At 42.5% G+C, this 12020-nt stretch overlaps 1 protein-coding gene across 10 annotated transcripts in view; it reads right to left on the reverse strand.

Annotated features, from left to right (window-relative positions):
- The window catches only part of KATNAL2 (katanin catalytic subunit A1 like 2), a 34950-nt gene that overhangs the window by 2167 nt on the left and 20763 nt on the right, over nucleotides 1-12020 (reverse strand). For all 10 annotated transcript variants that reach the window (XM_033011175.2, XM_033011180.2, XM_033011171.2 and 7 more), the window contains 3 exons: nucleotides 10497-10607; nucleotides 1136-1298; nucleotides 66-168 (listed from right to left, as the gene is read on the reverse strand). In XM_033011175.2, coding sequence (XP_032867066.1) covers nucleotides 66-168; nucleotides 1136-1298; nucleotides 10497-10607 — 377 coding nt within the window. The remainder of the gene's footprint in view (nucleotides 1-65; nucleotides 169-1135; nucleotides 1299-10496; nucleotides 10608-12020) is intronic.

A 12020-nucleotide genomic window follows, 5' to 3' on the forward strand; every position in this document is an offset into this window, starting at 1 on the left:
TTTCTTGAGTTACAGCAGCAGATCAGCATTTCCCAGACCGGATTCACTACTCAGAGCTGTGGTACCTGGCTGATGATTTTCAAGAGCATCAAAAATTTTCCTCACGGGTCTCATGGCCGCTTCCTTGCAGACGAGTTTTATGTCTGAGCCGGAGTACCCGTCTGTCTCCTGCGATGGGATCAGAACGATACATTACAATTTACAGCCTTACACCTTGGTCAGAAATGGTGTTTACAAGCATAAATATTTTACCTAAAATATTTGTCAAGTCTACTCCTGTCTGAAATTAGGCATCTATGTGTACCTATATACACATACATATTCTTAGGTGTACTCTCCCCTCAACATTATGTTGCTTGTTCTTGTTTTGAATGCCCACAGTACATCATAGGAGCAAGGAAAATACTGGGCAATTTCTTTCTAAAGGGCAATTTTCCATAGGTCAGATAAAACCTGCCTTTCTGTGTGTCTGTTCCTGGATTTCCTGTTAATCAAGTAACTGTATTTCCTTATTAACATTTATGAAACAAAAACTGAGCAGTATTGTCTCTGTGAACAGATATAAGAAGGGCCAACTGGGTAAGCTGTAAGATATTTTCAAAGAATTTAGGATGTGACAAAGGCCTAAATGAAGAAAGTGTGGTATCTGTTGAATCTCTTCACTGTCTAAATGCTCTTTTCTCCTGCAGCAGTGGAGCTGTGACAAACCTTCCCTACACAATTAACTGTTCATTACCCCGATGAATTGGAAGTGCTCCCAGCTTGGTGAGAAGAGTGATAAAATATACTGTTGCTGGAAATCTCCCTGTATTTAAGGCTGAAAACTTGGCCCAACAGAGAGGATTGGAATACACTGTTTTGCAAGCAGAGCTGCGTGAAAACGGTGATTTCCACGGCCAGGAACGTGCCTCTGACATGCTCAGCCCCGTGTCTCGCGGGTCTCCCTCTGGCCGGAGCCTCAAACCGGGCCGAGGTCCTTCCCACAGCCCCGTACGTCTGTCCCAACCCTCTGGACCAATTCTGCCACAGCATAACCCCACTGCTGTGGGTGACGTGTGTGACTCGTGCTGGTGGCTCCCACCCAGACAGGCCTGGAGCACCAGTGGGCACCGTCCCTGCCGCAGCGCCGTCTCACCTGGCCCAGCAAGCTGTACTCCAGATCTGTTCTCAGCTCCACTCCTCCGCTGTTGCTCAGAGGGGGCAGCCAGTGCTGGATCATCACCCGCCGTGCCTCTTTACTTGGGAGGTCAACCAAAATCCTCTTCTCCAGCCGCCGCAGCATGGCGGAGTCCAACTCCCTGCAAGCAAAGGAGGAGAGGAATCGTCTCAGCATGCCTCGTTGCGGAGATGTGGCTTTGACAGCAAGCTCCCTGCTGTGGGGAGTGACATTTTTCAACCCTATCTGCAACTCTGACAATCTAATTCTGGAAAAAAACCAACAACAACAACAACAACAAAAAACAAACAAACAAACAAAAACAAAACAAAACAAAAAAACCCCAAAACAACAACAAAAAAAAAAAAAAAAAAAGGGTTAATTATCCAGTGTATTCCTGTTCAGTAAGTTAGCAGTACACTGGCTTGTGACAATGAGGCTTAACAATAGCAATCAGAAATTGTACTTCTCTTCCAAGGCTCTGGTACTCATCTGCATTATGTCTCATCAGTAACAACCTTTCCCTTTCTCCCTTTGCTATTAAGGAGACACTACAAATTGTCTGTTGGGGGCGCTGTCAGGACTAATTAATTGCCACTTTGTAAGGGATGCTTAATAGGTATAAAATGCAAACTGAAGGTCTTGGATGCAAAGGCCGTTTATGGCAGAACACGACATTGATCTGAGACTGCTCCTGCAATACAGAGTATAAATAATACAGACACAAAGAAAAAAATATCCTTACAAAAAGGATCATGTGAAGGATGGACCGTTTGGATAAATGTGTCAGTGAGCCAAAAACCATGACAGTGTCAACATCAACACTGATAAAGATGTTTTGCCTAAAAAAAGGTAAAATACAAAGTATTGGGACTACTCTTCATTCTTGCTTGTGACACACAAAAGAAGCTTGAAAGAAAAATGAATGTTTGTTTCTGTTCCTTTCTCAATGGTTTTCATCACCATTTAGTAGTCCCTCTTGCCAGTACCACAGATTCTGTGAAGTGTCAGGAGTCCTGGTACACCCAGCATGCCAGCTCCTCTCGGACACTGTAAAGGACTGTGTCTAAAAGATGTTTCTACCAATGAATGTCTGTCTCAACATTGCTGGACGCCGTCGAAACCACCAGCGGATGTCTGCCTCAGCATTGTTGGAGCACCCCACCTCCTACTAAGTTTCTAATGCTTTAGCAAACATAGTCACAGAAACTGCTACACCTCCATAAGCCTGGACATCCATGTAACACTTCAAAGAACAATACATCCTTGAAGATAAAGGAAGCAGGACAACCTTGGAGATAAGATAGAGAGACCCTGAGCTTGCATCAATCCTGTTAGACCAGTTTGAAGCACTTGAGGATGCAAATCCAATTAAAGTCAAGCATTCAATCAGGAGGAAGACGCTGAGCCTTCATCAGTCGAGCACCAAAGGACACCCTACGACCACCACCACATTTGACAGAGCACGTAAATGATTTCTTAGAAATCCCCAAACCTTTCCCGGAAAACCTGTGCATATGGACAACCTTACCCTTGCGCATGCGCCCAGACCCGGGGACAGAAAAAAGACCCTGAAACAGCCGCCCCCATAGAGTCGGTGTGGGGCATGTGCACCACGGCCGAGTGATGGGTGAGGGCGAACAAGGCAGTTTCTGGGATATGCCAACCAATCCTCGGGAGGAGCGACGACACCTCAATATAAGAGCCGTGACAACCAGCATCCAATGGAATTCTCCACCTGACGTGAAGCCGATTCAGACCGACGGGATGCCTCAGCTCCGTGGTGGTAGCTATTGCATCTTTACTTTCCTTTTTTTTTTTTTTTTCTCTTCCCTCTCTCTCTCTCTCTCTCTCTTGCATCTATGCAAATATTGATGTAACTAATAAACTTCTTTTCTTTATGGCATTTGACCTCGTTTGATCTTAATCTCACTCTGGGAATAACAACGAATCTCCCCTGACTGGACTTTTCCAGGTTGGGACAGACACACATCTAAATAGTTCATTTTAATCTAGTTTTTTTTTCCCTAAGTGCTTTTCAGTTGTTTGCATCTAACGGTAACACAACCAAACAACTGAATACAAATTCCTACTCCAGTTCCTCCCTTGTCACTTGTGTAATGGGAACAGTCTACAAGTACCCCAGTCATTCATACAATTTTCAAGAAGAAATAGCTGCTACAGAATATTTACTCACTTGTAAGTCTCTAGTGCCTTACAGGAACTGCTCTGAGCTATTATCCTTCCAAGTGCTGTACCAATCTTTCTCTACCGGCCTCGTTCAGTCACAGACTTGTTATTTCAGTTTAAAATATAATTCAGTCCTCAAATCTGCCAAGAAACTCTTATCAAGGGGAAACTCAATTCCACGTGTGTTGTGTAGGCAGAAAAACAGGACCCCTAAGCACCACTTCCACCCTTCTCAGTTGAGCTGTTGGAGTACTGCACCTACAATCTGGGACCATAACTACACTTAAATAAGCCTGCCTCTACCTATCCTGATTCCCTGGTGAAATATTTTTGCCAGCAAAGTCAACATTCAAGCAATGCTTCTTGTATGAAACGCCTCCTTAATTTACAGGGAGCTCAAAGCTGGCTCATGATAGACCTGTATCACACCAACAGAGCACATTTCTGTCACCTTTGGTGACTTCTTATTTTTCAATAGCAATTGTTTTCTACTGACACAACACATGAGAAAGAAAATCAAAAATCATCTCCCAAATCCGCAGCTAGGTGCCTGCCTAGGTTTTCCACAGACCTCAGCATGCCTGGCTCTCAGCTCAGAGGGAGCATAAGTGTCCCTCTCCCCAGGAAGGACCTCTTGGTCTGGGAGAGCTTGTTCCACATGTGCTGAGCCAAGGGCAATGAAAGCAAAGATTGGAAAGCCAGATCAATAGGAACTCGGAGAACAACAGGAATTCACTCAGATCCATTCCAGTCCTCCTAATCTAGTCCTCAGAAGTAAATACCAGAGTTTGCTGAGCAAGACTGTTGGCTTATTGATATTTTTAGGCTGTTTAAGATGCTGTCCAACATTCAGTGCAAAGCCTCTCGCACAGGGTCCCATCGAGACCAGACAAAGAACCATGCTAATCCCCACTCTCCTTCCAAAAGTATTTTTCATCTCAACTTCTCTAAATTGCTTCGCTTGGCTGGAAATAATTACTCTCTGTCTCACCAACCCCTTGGCTGTTATTTACCCATATTACCATCCTCACTGTAAACAGGGCAGAATTTCTCAGGGTTTCAGAGGTGCCCATGCAGGTACTCTAAACCACCCTTGCAGGGAACCACAGCCAGAGACTCTGCAAATACCCTACAAATCCTCTAAATGATGACATTTTCCACCACTACTCCTGCTTCAGAGCACTCCTGGGTATCCCCCAAGATGACAGGTTCATGAGCTCCCTAGCCATGTTCTGTAAGTAAGTCTGCTGATGCACAGCAGTTGCTCTATTTATCCAGAAAGGTTACAGAGTCCCTGCTTGTTGGCTAAAGAGGAAAATAAAGACATAATCTTTTTGCTATCTTAAGTGTTTAGGTTGTTTGCCAAGTTGTTTTGTTAGTGATCAAATGCAAGGTTAAGTGACATTAATGACAACAGAACAATAAGCACCAAGCCAACCAAAATATTCTCTGAAACAATAGCTTATAAAAGTATCATGAAATGTTCATGAAAGGATACACAAAGCTGTACAGGGCCTGTAAGAGCAGGTGACTTTTTGGAGCTCTCACAGGTTGACATCAGGAGCTATCATGTTATCACTCCCAAATTTAATGAAGATAAACTAGACAAACACTTATTTTCATTTCCAGAATGGTAGCAAATGCATTTTAGGCAGAAATTAAGAGACCTCAACAACTCCAGAGGTGAACCCAGAAACAGCAACAAGGGCTGACTGGTTCATAATTAATCCCTGCCTAGTGCAATCATCACCGCTGTGCTCTAGAGGAAAAGGCACCAAGAATGAGCGAGCTTCTCAACCCTCCCACCTCCCACCCTCCTGTGCACAGGCCCGGGCAGAGCCCCCACAAGCTGAGGGCTTGTTCTCACTCCGCGTCTTCTGCTCCTTTCAGGGCTTCCCCACATGGTCTTCCTCCAATCTCTCCTTCCTGCTCTCCTCCACCATACACACTGTGCACTGCTGAGAGTGAAGGACTGACTACAGGGTAATCCCAGATCTGACCTGGATTTTGCAACCCACCTCTTCCTGAACTCATCTTGGCCTTGTGCTCACGGCTGCAGCAGGACTCGGCTCCCAGAGAAGGGAAGAGTCTGTCAGCCTGCACCAAAGCTTCCTCCACCCTGAGGCTGGGGAGGGAGAAGCAAGCAGCAGTGCAATGGAAGTCAAATTAAATCCACTAGTACATTAGGAAACATTCACTGTGTGGTTAAGGATCACTTTATTTCTTCACTCAGAAGGCCGTTATTTTATTTAATTACATCGAATCATTTAAACAAGTAATATGTTAATAGGAAGTGCCTTGATGAGTAGCAGGAAGCAAGGCTGGGCAGCAGGGACTGGCTGAAGAGAAGATCAATAGCCGCAGTGCAGTTTAGGACAGTGTAAAGAGCTTTGTTTAGGCTTCTTTTAATTCACCTAAAAGCAGCTCGGTAGTAATTTTTTTTTCATGACCAATAAATATCCAAATTAAACAAATCTCTTGAAATCCAGCTTAATACCAAATGTTTGCAAGAACACAGGGCTGTGCTGTGAAGCCACAACCTCGGACTGCAATACTGGGTATTCTGAAACTTTGTTATGAAATATCCCTATGCAGCTGAAGTCTGGGGTCTTGCATGTCACCTAATACACATAAAAATATTCTGTAGAAGTATTAGTTGAGATCTTAAAGGGGATTCAAATCCTGCTGATCTCTCTGGAAGCAGATACTCCCAAATTCCTAGAGGCTGTGAGCCTCAGTGACTATGTAAGATGCTCACAGCTATCACTAAATAATTTCCATCCCACTAAAACACCCTTCTAAGCATGTACTCAGCCTCATTTTAAAGCATATTATCTGCAGTAGGCACATTTCTGGAAGACAGCCCAGTCATTACACTCATAGGTTGGATTTGCTTAAGAGAGGACAAAATCCAATCTGCCCATGAGCAATGTTGAGAAAGTCCAAAAGGAAATTCTGAGCTTTCAGGTATAAGAAAGCGGAGCTGGTTTCTCACAATGGCTCAGCTGCCACCTTTGTACCAACAGAGACTGACAGCTTTAGGCGGGAGCAGTTCCCCCAAAACAGAAATCTTGTCATTTTGGATCTACCTTAAAAAAGCCATGTCATTTCTGATGTTTCAAATGACTAATTTTGCAGAAATCAGCACTTTGGTATTGCAAAATGATCCAAAATCAAATGCATAAAGCACTCAAAACCGTGTTCTGCATGACGTTACGGGAAGACTGTATTGGTTGCATTAGGCAGACACACGGTAACAAGACACACGCAGGAATCTCTTTCAGCAGAAGCATGCAGAAAGAGGTCAGCCTCATACTTACACTAACACATCTCCAAGATCCCCAGATCCAGCACCAGCCACACAGTGGCCTTCAAATCAGTTGCCATCTCTGAACTCTTCCTCCGTGGTTTTCAAATATCCAATTTTTCCTTTCAAACCAGTGTTCAAGAGTAGAAAGACATGGATCCTCTAAAGACATCTAATCCTTTTTAATGCTGCCATGCTGCAGCATTACATGTGAAGCTTAGCTAGTCACAGGATAATTTAAAATACCACAGAAAGGTGTAACGCACTGCTCAGAGTAACAGTGCTCCAATAACAAACATATATAGTGTATTACTAATGAACCGTAAAAAGACAAATGGATTGTTAATGTATTCATACTCTTTCAAACTTAATTGTTTACACATACAGTAGCTATTTATTTTTCAACATTTTCTTACACAACAAGAACATAATTAAATCAAATTCTGCTCAGTTCCTTTCATGTAGATACTGTAATATAAAATGGGGTGGATTTTGTACTGATTTAAATTCATGAGTTTGTCCAAGGCATAAATCCCCCAAACCAACACACAGGCTCTGCTATTATGGCTATAAAAGCCAGTGATGGCTTTGTACTCACATGGTCAGGCCAGGGTAGGAACCAGCCTAACTTGTGCATCTAACTTCTACATAAATTTTAAGTGCCCGCACAACCATTCTCCTACCTAAAGAGCCTGAAAGCCCTGGGCAGGCCATAGAGAGAAGCAGATGAAAGCCTCTGAATATGTTGCCACTTTGGCACTTGAATTTGAGCAGGTAAGATGTCTGCCGGGTGGCACTCAGGAGCATCCTTCCCTGACTGTATGGGAAACATAAGGCTCTGCACTAGGACAGAAAATGTAGGGGGAAAGACAGACTTCTAGAAGGAGGTGGACTGGATCTCTTCCCATGACGGACAGAAACTCCAGCCTTTACATCAGAGAATAACTGTGTAATTCTCAAGTGAGTCCTTAGGCACTTATTTTAATTTATCTAATTGTCATGAGGGACACTGAAGGGTAACACACTGCCTGTTTTTATGCAGCAACTGTGCCTCTATGCCTAACTTAGAAGGCCACACCCCTGAGGCTTTCTTACATTCAGAAGAAATACTCTGAATTACTTTCACAGCACCTAGATTAGACCTCTGATTTGATTTACAGCATCACAGAATGGCTAAAGTTGGAAGGCATCTCTTGGAGGTCGTTTAGCCCAACTCCAGTCTCAAATCAGGATCAAACAGAGCACGTTGCTCAGGGCCACATCCAGTCAGGTTCTGAGCATCTCCAAGGATGGAGACTGTACAACCTCCTTGAGCAACCTGTGCCAGTGTTTGTTCACCCGCACTTGAGCTTTCATGAGATTCCTGTGGGCTCTTTCCTCCAGCCTGTTGAGGTCCCTCGGAATGGCAGCACAACCCAGCCTATCAACGGCTCCTCGCAGTTTTGCACCATCTGCAAACTTGTTGAGGGTGCACTGTCCCATCATCCAAGTCACTGGTGAAGATGTTAAGCAGCACTGACACCTGTGGGTCTCTCGATTGCTCTGAACTGCTGCGTCTCTTGTTTCACTGTTGACTGCCTCATAGCAGGGGAAATTTGCCTTCTACCTTAGCTGCCAAAATTATGTGATGTGAACACTGCCCACAAAGTTCATGAAAGATGACCAACTAGGGCAATACTGTATGGCAGAGTGCTCCACAGAGCCATGGAGACTTGGGGACCCACATCCTCCTGCGTCTCCGAAGGACTCAGGGTTCTCAGCACCAACTCGTTTTGAAATGGGCCAGGTAAACAGGCCACATGAGACCAACAGAAAATATTACCTTTGGGCCTCAATTCTGAGGCACCAAAATCACTTCTGTTGTTTAATTCTCTTTGCCTGTCCCCTTGGCCTTTCAGCCAGGCCTGGCAAAATGGGGGACATCTGAGAAGAGGAATAAAGAATTACCAAAAACTTTGTGAGAAAACATCAGGTGGTGTGTCATGACCAAGAGGTGCATTTGTACGTTATACAAGATAAAATATGCACTAGGGGTTAAGGTTTTTTTGTAACTACTCAAAAGCAAGCAGCTGTGGATACATATACTGTGTCATTCAGACTTGGACATTCCCTGTGGTTAGTAACAGCCTGCTGATCACAGCCCAGAGAACCTCCAGTCACAGAGAGGCTTTTCCAACACATCTCCCTATGGCAACCTCATGAAAATCTGCCAAAACCCACTAATCATGAAAAACAATCCCAGAATGAAGCCTGTGGTTTTGTGGGTGCAGAGCTCTCACTTACTCCCAGCCAGTTTTGGATGCCTTGCTCTGTGGCTGTCACACCGCAGAGCTGAGCGAGTGACATGTCAGTGAACAATGGGCCTGTCAGTCGAATTTCAGGTATCACCACTTGAAACGCGGCTGAGCCGCCGCTCACACAAGCTCATTCCTGGGAGCACCCACCACTGGGCTCCACCAAATGTCTCACAGGCCACGGTTTGAAGTTCCCTGGAAACAGCACTGCTGTCTTCTCCTTTTCAGACTGCTAGCTTGAACACCTGTACATGTGAGAGGTGAATAGGCCCACTTAGGTCTCAGTGTCTTTAGGGACATGGATATCAAGGAAGACTTCAGTGCAATGATGACCATCAGACTGCAAAAACGTTAGCCATTTAGTCTGCCCCCAGCAGACACCTTATATTTCTCTGCTTCATGTATACTTCAGGGAAAGGATGAAGAAAATCATTCTTATGCCTAACTCACCTTTATTGCAGGCATCTGCATCCAAGACTGTCCCTCACCAGGCATAATTTTCAAAGTTTAATTTGATGAGGTTCCCCCTCTCTGCTTTCAACGCACAGATTTCTCTGTAGGAAAATATGATCTTCTACTGAAGATTTCATGGATCGGTAGCCCATGGGACAGGGGGAATCTTGGGGCAGGCAGAAATCCACTAACTAATTCCAGACCTATGAAAACTAACTTCAAAAGAAAGCCCATCACAAATGTGCTTAAATTCCCTGTACAGGTGTTGGCTTCTACTCTGGAAAATTATTAATGAGCTACAAACCAAGACTGTTAAAAATAGCTGTGCTTAACCAACAGCCATTGCTTTCCCCATGTACAACTGGCAACCATTTGATAATGTTTTCCATGAAAGAAAAAGATACACTACACTAGTTCAGATGAATGATCAAGCCGGATCAACATGCTGACTCTGACAGGGGCCATGGGAGAAACTGTTCAAGCACAGCACATGAGCTGGACATTTTCTGCTGGCCGTTGGACTCCACTCAGCATCCACAGTTGTTACATTACAAATGTCACCTCCCTCCCTCATCCTCTTCCATCTGTCTTGTTCTCAACACACATCCTGCCCACTTTGAGAACCAACGTGATGAGGTGCCCTAGTTCCAATCTTACAGAGTTTACTCTTCTAAATTATGTTAAAGAAACTGAATAATTTTGTCCCTCAACTTTTAAAAGTCACATTTCATATCAATAAAACCCAGCATTCCTATTTGTGGAGTATCCTTCTAAGTGCTAAATGCTTTAAGCACCTTACAGTCCCAGGCTGAAACCCTTCTTAGCTTAAACATAGTAAATAACTTGCATATAGATTCAAATACTCAATTTTTAATATTAGCAGCTGGTAGCATCAGCATATGTTGACTTTATTATGGATTATTCTCATGCGGCACAAATAGCAAGAATTGTAGAGTTTAAAAGTAAAAGCTCCAAATTAATCTTTAAATGCTTTAACCAAATATCAAGGCTTTTCTGCAAAAGTCTAAATAAAATCTTTATCTGTGCTTAGAAGCTCATGCAAATGTATTCAAAATGTACTCTCTGGATCTCTTACCATGGCAGATTGGAAGCTGCTAAAACAAATACAAGATCATCAGATCGGGCCAAGCCATCCATCTGCACCAGTAATTCTGTTTTCATCCGCCGACTTCCTTCATGTTCACCACTACCAAGATTCAGAGAAATATTATTTGCTCAGTGCATTAAAGTAATCATCTTTATTTATACAGCATCATTCACAGCAACTGAGCCCTTGTCACAGTTTTGCCCCAGTTGAAAGTATGATTAAGCTCCATTAGCTAACATCTAAGCATTAAAATAAAGATTTCTAATGATTACTTAAATGGACTCTTTTCACTGCATTAAAGTGAGGAGAATTCGCTATTATTGAATCCAAAGAAAATATTTATTTTTATTTTTTTCTTCGTATTAATCTCCACGAAATGCTGATGCTTACTGGAAAACAGCTAAGGCTTTGATCAATCAATCCATGTATGAGAATTTTTATAATGTGATAGTTGCCATTAAATAACTAACATACCTACCTATTCAGGGCAACTACTGTTATTTTTCTGTGAGTGAATTTTAAGTGGTCACAAGAATATATACCCACTACTGAACTCAATATTTTACAAAAGCAAAAAAGAAAATATGCTGTATTGAAATTAATTTAAAAATAACTCAATATTTTGCAAAATATTCTATCAAAAGCAAAAAAAGAAAACATGCTGTATTGAAATTAATTTAAAAATAAGGCAGAAACCACACAAGAAGGATCCTTCCTCAGAAAGAGAAGGGGAATTTAAGCAAAATGCTAAGAATTCTGGCCCTGATCCAGGTAACCAGTTTTGCAGGAAACCAGTTTGAACTCTTGGTCCCAGATGTGGAGTTCTTGGAAACTCCTGGATCAAACCCAGAGAAAACATCAGGGCTTTAGACAGTAAGAGTAAGAGCTACAATTCTGGTTTAATGGCTTATTTCTGCAAAGGCATCCATATATTGGTGCCAAGTCAATATTTAATAAGAATATGTAAAAATAACTATATAATCTTAGATTTAAATCCTTATTAAAATATATAATCCAGTGATGTTAATGAGAGCCTTTAAAATTATACATGAAGGTAAAATTTGGCCCATAATTTATAGCTATTAACTGACAATTATTACAAGTTGTATCTTTACGATATGGCATATTCAATTTATAAATCTTTGTGAGCATATAATTTACAGTACATAAAATCCACTGTAATGGGCTCCTAATGGTTATAACAATATTTCTATATTTCTCCTTCTTCTTCCCTATCCCTAACCTTTTCAATCTGTTTTTAACTATAAACTGTCTACACCATGGATGACAATAACAACATCCCGCCATTCCTGCATCTGGAAGTTCTGACAATGCCAGCAGAATTTGTCCCATTAATGAAAATGCCATTGCACCATGTACACTCCATCTTACCCTGCTACACCTAAGCCTGTCCAAATTATCACAAAATCAGCTGCTTCTTACTTTCCTCTAACAAATCATCTATTGTTTTCCCCCACTGCCTTTATTTCCACTTCAAACCCCTTACTTTAA

The sequence above is a fragment of the Tyto alba genome, unplaced genomic scaffold (assembly GCF_018691265.1).
Source record: "Tyto alba isolate M040663 unplaced genomic scaffold, T.alba_DEE_v4.0 Super-Scaffold_42, whole genome shotgun sequence".
Taxonomy (NCBI): domain Eukaryota; kingdom Metazoa; phylum Chordata; class Aves; order Strigiformes; family Tytonidae; genus Tyto; species Tyto alba.